This window comes from Harpia harpyja, chromosome Z, assembly GCF_026419915.1.
Source record: "Harpia harpyja isolate bHarHar1 chromosome Z, bHarHar1 primary haplotype, whole genome shotgun sequence".
Taxonomy (NCBI): Eukaryota; Metazoa; Chordata; class Aves; order Accipitriformes; family Accipitridae; genus Harpia; species Harpia harpyja.
In genome coordinates this window covers 106,124,289-106,141,266 of record NC_068969.1, presented here as the reverse complement: position 1 = coordinate 106,141,266, position 16,978 = coordinate 106,124,289, and the positions used below count along the sequence as shown (strand labels likewise).

At 41.7% G+C, this 16,978-nt stretch overlaps 1 protein-coding gene across 12 annotated transcripts in view; it reads left to right on the top strand.

Moving 5' to 3' along the window:
* UNC13B (unc-13 homolog B) overlaps positions 1–16,978 on the top strand; it is a 223,055-nt gene that overhangs the window by 72,585 nt on the left and 133,492 nt on the right. For 8 of the 12 annotated variants that reach the window (XM_052776338.1, XM_052776327.1, XM_052776334.1 and 5 more), the window contains 4 exons: positions 532–657; positions 2,603–11,272; positions 12,893–13,219; positions 15,098–15,188. In XM_052776338.1, coding sequence (XP_052632298.1) covers positions 532–657; positions 2,603–11,272; positions 12,893–13,219; positions 15,098–15,188 — 9,214 coding nt within the window. The remainder of the gene's footprint in view (positions 1–531; positions 658–2,602; positions 11,273–12,892; positions 13,220–15,097; positions 15,189–16,978) is intronic. The other 4 variants (XM_052776337.1, XM_052776339.1, XM_052776336.1 and 1 more) reach the window with 2 other exon arrangements.

The following is a 16,978-nucleotide window of genomic DNA, read 5'->3' as shown; positions in this document are numbered from 1 at the left end:
TGACTTTTGCTCATGGCAGCTCTAAGTGCTGTGGAGCAGGCAGCCACCTGATGAAATTAGTGTTCCTGGCAGACTGCAGTTGGTGATTGCTGAGGAAATGACAGCCTGTAGGAGGCTGTCCTGGACAGACTCAGAGGAACCAGACAAGGTTCTCCTAGAACCTGCCCTGAATTGAGCAAAAAGTTGTCTATGCCAAAATGCTTCAATTGAAACTGGCTGTACTAACACCTGTTTTTTTCTTACAACATTTGAGTTCAGCTGGAAAAGTTCTGATCCTCTTTATCAGCTGTTACATGTGATTGTATTCCTTTGATAGAAGGACGTGTATTTTATTCCCCCCTCTCCTGAGGATGACAAGCATTATTCTTATTTGTCCTTGGAGTGTGTTTTGCTGCCAACAGCCAGTTTGGCTTCAGAATAGCAGACATCTCCTCAGATTTTTTTTAAAGCACTAACTTTTCTTTGCAGTGTTCGTTTTGTGTAACCATGTCTCCTCCGTGTCTTTCTGCTCTTGCTGTATTTACTTCCAAGGCGCTATGATAGCATAGATTCCACTGTGAGTGGCCGAACTGACCTAGAGACCACATCTGAGTCTAGTCAAATGACAAGCCGCCAGTGCTCGCTAGGGAGCAGGCGCTCTCTAGATCTGTCTGATAGGTGGGTTAACCTCTTTGCAGCCTGTGTGCCTGTCTCCTTGCTGTTGCTGCTGTGAAGTGGTCTTGTGGTACATTTCAGCTGATACTCGCTCTTTGCCTTGGGTCTGTTTCAGATCTGTGGTAGTTAAATGCTGGGCTGATGTCATCTTTTTCTCCTCTCAGGTGTTGGACTTCTTGTCATTGCTTTATTTCTAGTAGAAGGAATGTGTTGTCGAGTAACAGGGGAGACACTTACGGGGGGGAGGAGCTCAATTAGAAAGAAAAGTAATTTCTTTTATGCCTAAATTAGTCAATTGTTTGTTCAGCATTTACAACTAATGGCTCTTCATGCATTCATGTAGCTCCCATTGCTTTCAGCTGAGATTTGAAAGGCCTTGACCCAGTAACTATGGTGGCCCTGGGAGTCTTTTAAATTTCATTAGCTTTTTTAAGAAAATTATTTCAATTACTGGCTTAAAATTGTAAGCAAGAAGTGTGGCAAGTGTTCTAAACTGTGTACAACAGGGGTCATTTAAAGTAATTAGTATCTTTCTAATTATTGTAAGTTAGCTAATACTGGTGGAAATGAAGCACTAAACCAGCAGTAGTGAAAATGCAATTACCTATTTCTCTTCCAGGGCTATCCCATTAGTATCCTATATCGGGGTGCCCCAAGCAACTCTCAAGGTGAAGACTCTTTTATTAGCAGTATCCATACAATGTCCATGTGCCCTTTGCCCTTTCTTTTCTCTTGCGCTGCTCTTATGGGGTCAGGGCATGCATGCCCTCATGCTCCTTAGTTCTCAACAATGAATGATGTGAGACGAAGCTGCAGTGCATCTTTCAGATGAGCATTTTGGTTTTTTTACATCTACTTTCTACCTGTTTTTTTTATGTAGGCTGGCAGGAACTCTTCCTGTGAGATTTAGATAAAGAGGAAGCTTTCTTGCTACTAGCCTTTGGGTTGTTGAACAATTGAGATAATCCTTCTGATCAAGGGCTAAGAATTGATCCCAAAATCCTAAGGGTCATTTACTTGGGTTTCTAGGAAGCTTTAGATTGTTCGAAGGCAAAACACTAGCTGCTTTAATCCATTCTCCCACAATGGGCAAGTATAGATTGCCGGATCTGTTTAGAGGCATTAGAGATGGGAATATAGATTCTGAAAAGCACTGAGGCTTACAATGGGCTAATATCAATTGCCGATGTTTTGTTTTGCCTTCTGATCCAATAACAGCTCTGAGGATCTTCATTTTATGTTTGTAGGAGCCCCCTGAGGGCATTAGCTGCAGTGAGAGATCTCGCAGCAAAGAGGAGTGGTGGAGTAGCTGGAACTCCTCATGTTGCTGGTGTGCACAGTTTGCATTTTGTCCCTAGTCCCCACTTCCCTGGAGTCCAATGACTTCTGAGTCTTTGCATGTAGTCTTTGTTCTGTAGCCACCCTTGGGAAAAACAAAGTGCCTGTGTGCTTTATGAATACTGCTAATACAAAGTCTGCAGCCTAGAGTGACCGAAATGCATGCATAGCATAGTGGAATGGTGTGTGTGGGCACTGTATCTCGAAGTAGTCCTGTTGCTGTAATAAGTGACTTTTTTCAGCATGCCTAAAAATGTAGCAGCAGAGTACTGGTACAGCCAAGGCTGTGTGCCCTCACTTGATAACAAAAAGCTGTCCTCCTTCAAACAGGCATTTCTAAATTATGTGCAGCTGTAACTGGTGGAGTATCATAACCCATGCTGCTTTTTTTGACTGTTTGATTGAAATGTAATGGTGGTAGATTGGCAGGTTTTCAGTTTTGTTATCTTTGGATGTTTCTGATTTTAATTTTCCTTTATTTAATGCATGTTTTTTCATTACTATTTTTTCTGTCCTTTCTAGAGCCTTTTTAAAACTGTTATTTTCCCCTTCCTATTTTTTTTGCTGCCTCTCTTCCTTTCCCTCCCACTCCCTTTATTTCTCATCTTAGACGAGTATCTCTAGCTAGAAATGAAAGAGTCAGGATCATTCCATTTAACTCTGAAGATGGAGAAGAAGAACAGGAGAGTAACTATGAAGAGCTAGGAAAACTGCTGATAGAGGAATTCTTAGAAAAGAGTCATAAAAATAGAAGTTGGCAGGAAACCAACATAAAAAAGATGCAAACTCTCTCAAAACCAGAAAATTTCAATCACTGTGAAAGGTCAAGGTGCTGCCAAAATGTGTGTGTGGAGTCAGGGTCTGTAGATGTCCCTAGGTATCCTCAGGAATATGATACAATAGATAGGAGAAGGAAAAAGAAGCTGCGATATAATTTGCAAGAGAGTGAACAAATAAGCCTGCAAAGTAATGAAGGTCTGCAGTTTCCTGGAGAGAAAACAGTTTATTTCAATGGTCTGGCAACTAGTTCTGAACGTAATGATGATTTCCCAGTAAATGACAGAACTGGAAAATATACCAGTAGCTCTGAAAGTAAGGAACGGTTGCCTGCTTATCCCATCCTGCGTCCATACAAAAATGGCTTAATGGTTAAAAGCAGCAAGTTGCCCAACAAGCAGGGAGTGAACCGTGAAGGCTCACTTCACCTCAGCAACAGTGAAGATGTGAAACGCATAGGGATGCCAGATAACACTTTTCTGCCTGTGGATATCCTTGAGGAATTTGACAGCAGTGCTTCTGATGAATTCCAGTACTCTCCTGTTTCAGATGATGAAATGGAGGAACTGGCTACACTTTCACAAACGTGGTGTGATTCTGACATCAGCCATTTGAGAGACTTCACTGTTAATTACCCTGCAAATCTGGGCTCCCAGTTAAAGGCTAGCACTGATAAAAACCACAAGACTAAAGGGAGCAAGCATGGTCATCCTATGCAAGACTTAACACTGTCTCCTGTTGAAGAACCCAGCGAGGAGTATATAGACACGATGGATGAACTTCAGTGTCTGGTAGAATCAGTTTCAGAATACTTGGCTGAAAAGGAGGAAGAAATCAGTAAATTTGGTACATTGCCAGAGACCAGAAAAAGTATTGAGAGCATGTCACTGAAGCAGGATAATGCTGATAATTCAGTAGAAGGCAGGAAGTCTGAACAGATCAAACATCCTGCTGCAGAGGAGGGTACCAAGGGCAAATCTGAATCTCTCCCAGACCTGTCAGGTGTGAAAAATACAGTGAATTCCCTGTTCAGCTCTTTCACTGAAAAGGTGGGGTCAAGCACAAAGCAGCTCACAGCCTCTGTTGAAAAGCTTGTTTCTTCCACTCCAGAGAAGACAGAAACCAGAAACTCATCAGAAAGTGGAATCTCAAATGTATTTTCTATTAAGTCCAAAAGTGAGGGTCCATCTTCTGGAGTGACAGCAGACAATAAAGCCGACACCAAGTTCTCCATTCACTCTTTGCTACCGTCCCAGGTGAGTAGTGATAAAAGAGCCCAGAACATAAATTCCAACAAGCCAGAAACCACCGAGAGGGACAGTAAGGCTTCCACACCGCATCATCTCCAGCAATCACAAGCAACTACCACCAGCAGCCAGCAGAACCAACATTCAGTTATGAATTCTGTTCTAGGCATGTTTAATCCTTTAAAGATCTTCTCTGAGAAGGAAGTGCTAAAACAAGAAGTCATAAAAGAGGAGCACACCAAGGAGGACAGCCATGCTGTGAAAGTTGATGAGGCGAACAGAAGTGAGACGCCATCTGGACAGACGGCAGCCAGGACCAGCAGCATTACTCTGGAGATTTGGCCAAATGAGACTAAAAGCAAGGCAGAGGTGAACACAAATAGCACTTCTGTGGCTTCAATCTTTGGCAGGCTCACAAACTCAGTCAGCTCCTTCAGTTTGAAAGCCAATTTTGATGGTCTCTTGGCTCCCAAGCAGCAGGATGTGCCACAAAACCAGTCAGATTTGCATCATGTTACGGATCAGCCAGATGCCACTGTGAAAGAGGGTACACCCACTGCTAGGGAGCAGCCTTCTGCAAATCGCTTAGGGGATCAGCAAACTACAGGTCATGGACTGGGAAACAAGCAAAACAGAGCTAATGTGGAACTTAATTCACAGCCTCGAGATCAGGGTACAGCATCTGAAAGCTTTTTCAGTCCACTCAAAAAGTCTTTCAGTCAACTGTTGCTTCCTTCTGCCGAACAAGGGCAGAAGGAAAGTACATCCGGGCTTTTTAAAGGCCATAAGTCTGAGGAGGATATAAGACAGAATAGTTCATCAAATGAAGAACGTTCATTTCCTTTCACTGGGAAACTTTCTTTTTTAAGTGGGTTGGGTTTTTCAGAGAAGCAGGAACATACGAATGAGAAAGGAGGCTTTATTCCTTCATTATTTGGATTTTCTTCTGCAGAAAATCTAGCACCTTCACAGGAGCAAAGAAGTCATCAGAGTTCTAGTGGCATTTCTTTGCTTGAAGACAAAACCAGTAATTCAGAAAATGCCATTTCATTAAAATCTAGCTCTGTTCCAAGTTTATCAGACCATAAAGATGAACAAACAAAAAACGTGACTAAAGAAAACCTATCCAGTGCCCAAGTAAATAGAAAAAACCACCAGGACAGTGCCTCTGCTACCTTTAAGGCTGCAGGAGAGCAGCAGAGAACTGAGAGTACTCAGGAAGAACATCGAAATGTAAAAGGAGGATTGACAAGAGAAGGACTAAATGCACCAGACTTAAATGACAACTCAGTTGAATCCACCTCTTCAGCCAGAGGGCCAGAAGCTGCAAGTGCAGATGATATGCAGAAGAAGCACACACCAGGTTTTCTTTCTGGGTTTCTTCGCATTTCTTCCAATGAAAACACAGCCAGTAATCAAGACTTGACTGTTAAAAGTGAGAATGATGGCCAGAAAAGCACTTCTTCTGGATTATTTTCTGGTTTATTTAAATTTGCTTCAAGTGAAAACTTATCTGAATGTAAGCAAGAGAAGGTGAAAACAAACTCTGTAGGCTTCATGAAGCTTTTTGACAGAAGTGAGGATTCTAGCTCAGAGACAAAACCTGGCAACTCAGGAATGGCTTCTGACCCTCAAAGCAGCACTGTAGAAAAGCAGGAAGCTTCTAGCTTCTTAAAAAATCTCCTGCCCAAACCAAAGGAGAAACTGGATAATATGAAAACGATGGAATCTTCCAAAACTACTGACCACCTGTCCAGTGCAAGAGTAAATAAAACACCTGAGCCCCATGTTCCCCACTGTGGGCATCCTGTGTCCCCTGATGCTCTAAATCCTCAAGACAAAGTACAGGACTTATCTGGAAAGCCTATAAATGGTAGGCATATCCCTTATCAGGATGCAGAATCTAGAGTTTTTCCAAATCTTTTAAACAAAGAATCAAATGAATTTCTCAATTTGACTAATAAAAGCTATAACCTTACAGAGCAGTACTCAGCTTATCAGGAAACAAGAAGCCATTCTAGCTTTGAATGGGAATATGAAGTGGGGGAACTGGCTGACACTCATGAAATAGCAGTACCAGTTTACTACGTGTTAAACCAGAACTCTGTTCTGCCCCCTCAGTTCTTGGACTGGCCTGAAAATGATATGGTAGTGAATCTCTGTAAAAAGGATGGAAATGCAAATTTGATGGATTGGCAGACTAATGCTAATTTTGATGGACAGAGTTTAGATTTAAGTGTGATGTCATATGAGTCATTTGACCAGTTAATGTTTCAAGATGTTTGCTCAGAAGAAAATGATGCATGGACTGCTAATTCTCAAAATGAAAGTTATAGTAACTTTCCACCATTTGAAAGAGATGGCAGTTACTCATTAGGAGAGTTACCCATGGATTTAAGCTACTCCTCTGGCTGTGATGGAACTATGTGGACTCTAATTGACCAAGAGACTTTAAGTATGGATGAAAGCTTTATGTACTCATCCTATAGCCAGGAGTATCAGGAGTGGCTAATGATGCTTGAGCAGGGTATATGGTGGCCATCAGAAGATGGTGATTGTGGATACTACATGTACAGTGATAGCCAGTATGTATATTCACTGCTCACTGATCCCACTGGGCAGTATGTCTATGTGTGTGCTCCTGAAACATATTCCTACCCAGACTGCTGGGATTATAATTTTCAGATGGATTCCATTCCAAGAGCTGTGCTAGAAGACAACACAATTGCTGTTTGTGGTTTTAAAGTCCCTCTTGGCAGTGAAGATGAGCTGTTTTGGTTTGCTGAAGAAGAGTCTTTAGGTGATTATACAACAAATAAACCCCTGGATTTGTCAGTAGCTTTGCAGAGGAGCGATCAGCTAATGCACATGAATTTGGAGACTTTTTCACAAATGTTTGAGGAGTCTATTTATTATCAGAGAGAGCAGCCGTTAGACTTCTCAGGTTATAAACTTCAAAAACTCAAAGTAGATTTTAGACCTGAGAAGGAAACCCAGAATTATTCAGAGGAGCCTCCGCTAACCCTTGATCTCAGGACACATTCCAGAGCAGCTTTCAATAAATCGCTAAGTAAGGAAGTCCACACCAAGGAGGTGGATAAGGCTGTCCCAGTGACAACTACTGGGAGTGGGTCATCAGGTTTCTTTGGTTTCCATCTGTTTCAATCTACTCCTAAAGCTGAAGAAACTGTGGCATCTACTGAAAGAGTAACAGAAGCAAAAAAGACTGAGGAAGATAAGAAAACTCCAGTGAACAAGGTTAGCTCTTTATTTTCTGCTTTGGGTGGACTAATTGGAAAGACTTCAGGTCCTGGCCCTGAGACATCAGAAGATTCTGCCTTGAAGAGAACAGACACACAGTCAAAATCATCTGAAAATAAAACTGATGTTTTATCACTTGCGCCAAGTAGAAAATTAGATGAGGCACAAGCAGGGCAAAAGTTTCCTGTTGTATCAGAACCGAGAAGAAATACTTCATCAGAACTTAATTTGGAGGCTGCTAGAAACGAAAAGCCAGAATTAAATCAGAATGAAAACATCCATGTTAAAAAAACAGGATTAACAAAATCTCCCTCTCAACTAAGCCAACCTGCTCCAGATGGCAGGCCCATACGAGAAGAGAGACCTGTTGTAGCAACGCCAGCTTCCATGCATCTTGAAGGGCAGGCAAGTATTAATGAACCTAGTCAGTCACAGCCAAATCAGAGCCACCCAGCAACTGAGCCTGAGGAGACATTATTTAAAAGCGCTCTGAAATTGTTCAGTCTTGGAGAAAATTCTCCTGCAAGCTCAACTGCCAACAAAACACAAGCTTCTGGATTTTTTGATTTCTTTAAAACGCAAGTAAGCAAAGCACCACAGCCATCACCAGATTTGGAAAAAAGTCAAAGTGATAAGCCAGAAAAGGTGATAGAGCCAGAACAGAAGGAAACCTCCGGCATCTCATCATTATTTGGATCCCTTGGAGATCTCTTCAAAGTGGAGGCTGTGTCTCCTCAACCAACCTCAAGTACTACGACTCTGCCAAAAAACAATAGCAGAACTGTGGCTGAGTCGAGACAAAAAACTGAGAAGTCTGGAGGTCTTCAGAGTGCCAGTATGCCATGTCTGTCCTCCACCCCTATGGAAGGGCTGAGAACAGAAAGCATGGACAGGGAGGTCTCTCATAGCCCCGGGCTGCAAATGGAACAACAAAGCAGAAAAGCTGAGGAGGAGTCTCCTGGGAGTAAAAAAGTGCCTCCTGGAAACACTTCACAGAAGCCAATGGGTGTAGGTCCCAAAATAAGCCAAGTGAGTCAGTCAGCTGTGCAGCAAAGCAGCATACCCACGGTTACACCAAAGCAACAAGGAGGAAGTCGTTTAGGAGGCACAGTTAATCAGGCAAAACCAAAGCCAGATCAGACTGCTAAAGAGTTGGGTTTCAGTTTGCCATTCAGCTTTTCTGGTATCACTGCTTCGAAATCACAGCCAGCCCAGCCAGCCAGTAGGAGCATATTCTCCTTCTTCACTGGATCAGATGAACCAAAGCCTTCAGCACCTGCTCCTGCTAGTGGGAAGCAGCAAGAAACAGAGGGGCTGTTTCATCTGCCCTCCTTCTTCTCCGGCGGTCCAGCTGTTGAGAAGAGCATACCTCAAAGAAGTACTAGCTTTGGCTTCTTCAATTTGACATCCTTTTTGGATGAAAAGCCACAAACTGCTCCAGGACAGGAGAACAACACAAAACCAGCTAAACCAGTGAATTCTAAGCCGTATGTGAAGCAAAGTATTTCCACTGATTCTGGTGTCAAAATTAGCAGTTCTGCCAGGCAACAAGATGCAGACAATGAAAAAGAAGTTGATGATATTATTGCAGCAGTGACTGGCAAGCAAATGTCTAATAACCTCACAATCCCAGAAAATAAATCAGAAATGCTGGCAGTGGAAAATGTAGAAAGTGTTGCTGAGGTAGCTGAAGAGAGTGAGTTAGAGAAGCTTCCACAGACTGATGATGCTGAAGTAACCAATTCAGCTGCTTCTGGTCCTTGCCTTCAGACTCCTAGGGTGCAGGAGGGTTCTCAGGGCCAACAGACTATTTCCTTAGGGGCAGAAGAAGATGCTTTGGATAGCACGGGGAAAATGGACAGTGTTGCATTTCCTGTTGATAAAGAGGAGCCTTATTCTTCAAAAGAAGAAGCTTCTGAAAAGAAAGATTATAGCGTGGCCTTAGGTGATAAAATGGATTCCCAGAGTCTAAATGACTTAAATATTCTAAGTGACGTAAAAAATGAAGCAGTCTCTGAAGAAGTATGTGTACAGCCTGAGTTGCCAGAACATAAATTACCCGAACAAACTGTCGGTGACAGGTTACAACAGGCACAAGAGCTACACTCTCCTTCTAAAATGCCAGAAGCATCTCATTTGCAAAACAAACCTAAGGAATCTGAGAGTGATAAATCAGTACTGGATTCTTCAGTTGAAATGTTTTCAAGTTTCATGACAAAAATGAAACCACCTAAAACATTATCTGGTTTCTTTTCCCAACCTCAAGCTACTGCACCTCCTACTGCACAAAAGAAAAGCTCCTCTTTCTTTGGTTTCTCATCCCTCCCAAGTGGTCCAGCACCAGCTTTCACAAATGATCTCTTTGGCATCTTCAAAGGTCCAAAAGAATCTCCAAAAGAGATGCCTCCAAAATCCACCCCTAAACCTCAAAGCAGTAGGGTGAAAGATGTCACTGATCCAGTTCCAGCAAAAGACTCTAGCGAGACAGAAAATACACCTGCAGCCAGAGAGTCTAAAAGAGATGTCATGAGCTCTCTGAAGGAGGATATATTACCTGTTTCAGCAGAAGAGAGCTCCACAAAAGAGTCTCCTATGAAAACAGAAACCAACGAAAGTAGGAACTTGGAAACCTGTAAAGAGGAACCTTTGAGGATCACTTCAGAAACAGCAGTCTCTAGTGAAAATCAAGCCCTCGAGGTTCTGCGGTTGGATAATGATGCACAACCCTCTGAGCTGGTAGATACTAAGCCATACCAGTCTGATTTCAGTAATGCAGTTGATGCAGTGCAGGCTGAGGCCCCTGACCAGACTGATGTAAACACATGCCAACTAGATGTGGGGTCTTCACATGTAACAGAGGAACAGGCTGCTCCTACAGACAAGGTGGCCACTGACACCCTTCAGACTGGCTCTTCTGATGGGCTTGAACTGGAAATGGAAGCGCCAACTAATGGGGCAGACACAAACCTTTCCCAGTTGGACCAGACTGACACACTTGAATCAGAGCCTGCTGTTACAGGGGATCAGGCCAGTGCTGGTACTGATCAGCAGGACATGATCAGTAGTAATGGTAGAGAACCCACAGCTCCAGCTGATGAGCACAGTGTTCATCTGCTCCAGCTGAATGAAGAGAAGACAAGTCAGGTAGAACAGCAAACTGCTGAACAAGACACACATTTAGCAACTGATGAGGTGCCTGCAGAAGGGATTGCTTCCAAATGTGACTTGAAGAAACAGGGTAAACCTAATAACATTCCTCCAGATGCAAACAGTAGTAAAACGGTCTTTGAAATACCAAACATGCCCAGTTTGCCAAAATTCAGCTTCATGTCATCTGCTGATAGTGGAAAGCCATTTGGGTCATTCTTCTCTCAGCAGCCACCCTCTGTTAATAAAGCAGGGGCAGATCAGGGCCTCATGTCCAGCTTTAAGAAGCTTTCTTCAACTCTGTTTGAAGGAGGTAGTGAAGAAAAGGTGGGTAAGCCAGGGAGTGCCCAAGGAGCAGTATTTGGGAAAAAGCTAGATTTCTCCTTTCCCTGGCAAAAAGACAACAGGGAGACCTCTGCCAAAAGGGAACCACATGTACCACCACAGGCTGTGTCAAAACCAGATGACAAGGTGTTAGGAACAGTCAGTTCAGATGAAAACTCAAAATCTGCAGTCTCAGATCAACTGACTGATGCAAATATAGAAGTAAACTTGTCTTCAAAGCAGCCTGACACTGTAGACAATGAACTTTCCGAAGAACCATCTGGTGCAAGCACTGTTGATGATACATCCAACAAAGAGCTGGGAGAGAAGCTTGATAAAGAGTCAGAAGATCAGCAGAATGTGATTTCAGGTGAACTGAAGAAAGAAGATCAGGTAGAAGAGCATGCATCAGATGAACCTGAACTGAAAGAAACTAAGCTTGATTCTGCTCCTAATGGAGCAATGCTTCATCCTAGCGCACAGGCTGCAGATCTCAATAGCGTGGAACAACTGAATGAGAAAAGGCTAGTTACAAATGAGGCATAATAAATGGTTTCAAGTTTTTGACCATTTATAATGCAATATTGCAGCAGTAGATATTGGCCTTGGTGTGTGATGTTTGTAGCTCAGTCCCATCCCCTATTTGTTGTCAAGTGTTTGTAGTATTACTGATAGCTGTCACAGAGGCAAACTGCAGTCACTAGTTATCTACAAGCCCTTAGACCATTTTCTCACCTTTTTCCACTCTTTTTCCTGTAACTGTAATTGCATTTCCCATGTTCTTATACTGTGTCCCATGAATGAGAAGCTTTTAGTGCAAATTTCATTAGTTTTTCAGAAGTTAGATTCTTTGTGTGTTAATTCTGCTGCATACAATTCACTTTCTTGTTTAGTGGTAATTATGTGGTATTTACTAAGAAAAAAGTAATGGTAGAACATATTGGAAGGAATGAGCATTTTGTTTTCAAAATGCAAGGTAAAGGCTTCTAATTTTAGAGATAAATTTAACTTACTGTTGCTGTATTATAGGACTAATTAGGTTCATTTCACATTAATGAAGATTTTAAAACATTTTCTGAGATATCAGTGAAGGTATTCTAATGCTTGCTATTCCTGAAATCTGTGCAAAGGTTATTTTATGCAGTTAGGAAAGACACCGAAGGAAGGTATCAGTATTTCCTGAGTCTGTATTCAGTCCTGTGCATATGTTAAGTTACATTTGCCCTCAAAAATAAAAATAGAGACTTGCTAAACTTATATCTCAGCATGATATTAAGTGAAACTTGTGCCTCTGATCATACAGTTGCAACACTGCACCCCCAAAACTTTCTATCTGGCTTCAAATTCTCCTCAGTTTGCAAATGAGAGAAACATTAGTGCTGCTTAATTGTCAGACTGAAAAGTTAACTGTGGCTAAGCTGTAGTTTTCCTGACTGCATGAGAAATTTCCATCCACTGGATTTTGTCTGAGGATTCTAGGAATTCAGTCCTGGAAGTGGTGTCTTGGATCACAGAAATTACGCCCCTGTGGCGCTGTTTTTATATATAAATAAAATTCTTGAAAAAGCTCTATTGGAATGAGACGTGTGGCTTCCCTGTGAACAATTGCTCTACTTTTGTAAAAGGTTTTAACTTGATAGTCTTCTCAACTTTAATCTTGACTGCAATATATTTTATCGTAAACATATAATACATACAAAAATGAAGTTAACTTTAATTTAACTGTACTTCTTAACAATAGTCAGCTTAAATGGTCATGGTAAAGACCTTAGCTGCAGTGAAACTGCAGAAGACAGAACCACTTCGACTCTGAATTGCTATGTTTCCATTCTTATTCCTGTCTGGTTATTAGAATATCTTCACTGGCAGTTTCTAGCTGATGTAAGGTGAAGTAGGAGTCGTTGGTGCAAGAAAGACCATTGGCATATATGGTCTATATACTGGTAGGCTGTGTATGAAGTATTTTTACTGCCTACCAAAGTTTTGAGGTTCAGAAGTCTAGATCTAGTTCGGGGAGCATAATAGTTAAATGACTTCATAACATGTCTTTTCAGTAATATTTAGTGTCCCACTCTGATGTGCAGATTGCTTTGTGTTTCTCCAAGCCACTGTTTTTTCTGATGGACTTTCTTATTCTCTCATAGTCCTGCTGACAGTAGTAGATATGGCTCCTCTTGTAATGTCAGCCAGGGAAGCTCTCACCTAAGTGAGCTGGACCATTCCCATGAAAGTGCCCATGGCTCTGAGCAAGAAGATGATCACCAGGAAGGAGAGCCGAATCATTCCTACCCCAGTTCTGGCAGCTACCAGAAGGATGGTCAGGCATGGCTCAGGGAGCAAGAGGAGCCTCATGGTGAAGGAGAGGAGGAGAAGGTCTGCGAGACAGAGGAGAAATGTGCAGACCATTCTGCAGCTAAGTTACCTCTGGAACTTGAGAAGCCCAAGGATGTTGATGCAGGAGCCCAAGTGAGGTAGGTGAAACTCTGAGTTCTTTCCAACTAATTCAAAGAGGATTCCTTTCTTTCCTATTTCCTGGGGCAAATTACATACATTGTTCTTGCAGCCTTCTCTAACAACTAATGATGTTGCTGATCTGTGAAACATCTTTATGTGCAGGACCAGTTATTTATGAGACATTGGCTAAGCTTAAATTATGTTTGCTATGTATGTAAAGAGGAATGCCTGCTAGTGCCTTGAAGCTCATTTGCTGTATTTTCTGTTTCTGGTTTGATGAATGTAGTCTGGACCAAAGATAGCTGCTTCCATTGCTCATGTGTGATCAAGCTTATGTGTAAGCAATGAAGAACTACATGTAGTCATGGGTAGAGCTGCACTAGTTCCTTTCTTGTGCAGTGGGCCACCACAATTAGAGATAGTGTTTATGTAGTTGTAGGTTGTAGAATTACAATATGGATAGACATGTTGCTCTGACTCACTGTGGCAGCTTTTCTTGTCCTTGCACTTGGGCTTTCCAAGCTGTCACCAGTATTGAAAACAGTCTTCCAAAGTATTTCAGCTAAGTTTGGGGGAATAATGTGCTGGGTTGTGTACAGGTTTTACAGGAATTTCAAATTTCACTACTTAACTTTGGGAGTCACTTTTTTCTTGAGGTAATCAAGTCATTGGAGCCCCTAGTGTGGATATGGTTATGCTTTCCTAAGTATGAGGGTTTGTTTTCACCTGGTACAATTAGATCCATGGAAAGATATCTGCCTGTCTGTACCCTTTTGAGGGTACAGCTGGTGTCACTGTGCTTATATGAGGGAATTAACCACAGCAGTTCATGTGTAGGCAACCCTTACACTAAAGATGAAAAAAGGAAAACAGGACTAGTAAAAGTGTTAAATTGTTTTTTAAATTCTGACTCACTTTCCTCTTCTACTTACAGAGCAGCAGGATTCTTGTCCCAGAATGGCTGGCCTATATTTATTCACAGGGAAGGTTATTCACACAGTCTATTTCAGCCTAATTTAGGCATCTAACTTGGATACTCCTGCATCACTGGCTCGCTTTCTCTCCACAGTCTGGCAGTGCTTTACTATCTCCATGGAGTATGCATGGAACTGAGCTCTGAATGTTGATCCTTAGAGTTGCACCTGAGCTAGACATGTAGCATGGATGCATGTTGCTCTCAGCTATGTTTTTTTGTACTGTCAGCAGTGCGGGGTGCTTTGCAGACAGGGAAAGATGTTTGTTTTGGTGATTTACACCTCAGCAACATACAAAAGAAGGAATGCAACCAAAGGCCCAATGTATCATGAGGTTAGGGAGTGTAAAATGTGCTGTGGGGCACTGAGATAGAGCATTGCTGCCAGATGCACATGCCCTCTTGAAAAGCTGTAGGAAAGGATGGAGTGAGAAAGGTGCAACGAATGGGGAAAAACACAGCTGAGCCCCAGTGTTTCCACTGAAGAGGGGCTGCAAATTTGTAGCCATAGGGGTGAGTAGAAAGCGGCAGTGGTTAGAAGGGACCTGCAACAGGCATGGGGATGGAAAATCTTCCATCTGCCTCTTTGTGTGTGCAGTTAGGATACCAATGTGTTGAACTGGCTTGATCAGGTATCTTGGACTGCTTTCCTGATGTTCTGACCAACATCTTACTCCTGGGGCTGGATTGTATCCTAGTTTATATCTTTCAGCTCATCAGTTTCCAAGATGGTTCCAGTGTATAAGGAAACCTTTGCTTTAGTCTCTCACTTCCCAGAGCATGTGCAGGGCTGTGTTGACTGGAGCCTGTTGGTTACTTTAGCTCCCAGAGCTGAAGTTGTGATTGCACTGTGTAACATTGAATCTTTAATGCTACAGATGAGTGTTTTTCATACAGTGTTTTTATGTTTCTTGCCTTTAAGCTACCATGGTGACAATGAGCCACCACCATTTCCTCCAGCAAGAGCCCATTGGATTAGAGCCATTAGCAAAGTTCGACTGCGGCTTCAAGAGGTAGGATGGAGTATTGCTTTGCTGCTTCTCTGTGCTACCAGGGTTTTAGATCTGTGGCTGAAGGTTTCATCTCTTCTTCCTTGCAAGACACCTCTTACAGTTTTAATGTTTTGCAGACAAAAAATTAATCAAATGTATTGTATAGGACTGCAGCATGTTGTGATGGTGTCTTAGAGCTATCTAATTCTACCAAACATTTTGAACATCATTGTGTGGAACTAGAGATGAATATCAGAAAAGATGCAGAAGCAGACAAATTAGCTCTGAATTTGTAAATAGTAAGAATAATGTTTGAGACTAAATGGTTTGTGTTAAACTGTTCAAAATGAAGACTTTTTCTCAAGGCAACTTGAGGATAGCTTGTTAGCTTAGTAGGAGTTATCTGTATTATTTGTCGTGTGAAAATGTTCCTTGGGAAACTTTACATCAAATATTTTTATATATACTAATTGAAAGTGGGTGTATAATAAATCTTGGTATTTCCATCTCATGAAAGTAAGATTTAAAAATAAATAATCTTGATTTGGGAAGTCAAAAGGAAAAGGTTGTGACATTTTCTTCAACAGTATAAACACTCTTGTTTTAGAAAACAGCGATTGAGACCCAAAAAGTTGTTGTTGTTTTAAAAAAAAAGTTTTATGCTTTCATCCATCTGTATGCCCACAGAAAGATAACATATGGTGTTCATATTTTATAGATGATAAACTATTGCCTACTACCCAAAGTGCAGAGTTAATATATTTCATTTAGAAATACTACTTTCTTCTAGAGCTCTCTTGGTTTGTTTTTGTAAGAGATTATTTTACAGTATCTATCAGTAGCAGGACTTTTCTTTCTTTTCTGGATTTGTTCCAAATTTTTAGGAAAACAATATTGGGTTGGTTTTTTTTTTTTTTTTGTATCTGGGGAGGCATCTGAAGTGCCATAGCAGAAGTAGTTTTTCCCTTGGCCTATCTGGGTTGTAATTCTTTCCTGTCTAACAATGACTGTGTTACTTCGCTTCTGAGCAGAAGTGATTTGGGTCAAAACTGTCAGTGTGACATGGAAAGTGAAGTTTAAGAACACTGTTAGTAGCTAAGAAGAAAAGCACCTTCTGTTGTGGTTTTGTAGAGCATGCAAATGAAACAGCTTAGTTCTGTGCCTTATGGAGAACAAGTGCACAAACATACTAGAAAGGACAAGACATTCAGTGATGCCTCTCCTTGGATAGCTCTCTCTTTTTTTCTGAGAGAGTACAAGATCCATTAGGTGGTTCAGCATCAGTCTTTGTGTTTCTGCTGAATTGGCAGGAAGACATGCTTTGAGATGACTGTTAAAGAAACACTAGTTTAGTTATGACAGCAAAATGTCATGATTTGCTTTGCCGTGACTACTTCTAACAACTATTGACCCAAAATTCCCTTAAAACAAAAAACATAAGAGATGGAGCTTTCCAGCAGCCTGCTCCAGGGCTTAGCTGTCTTTACTGTCCAAAGGCTTTTCCTGACCTCTGCTCTAGATCACTCTTGTGCTGTATAAATCAATTTCTCATTATTAGGACAAGTAGTAAGGGAGCAGAACTGATTCCCTTCCTCTCTAGAATAGTGAAGGGATGCTGCAAAGAGAGGACGAAGCCCCACTTGCTCTTCTCGTGTTCACTGAATGACCCTTTTTCTTTTAGCCTTTTTTTTAGGCACTCTTTAATCAGCCTGTCTTTTTTTTTTTTCTTCTTTTTTTTTTTCTCTCCTTTCTTTGTTTCTCCTGAAGTGCAGTGTCCAAAGCTGAATGTAGAAACCCAGCTGAGAGCCTGC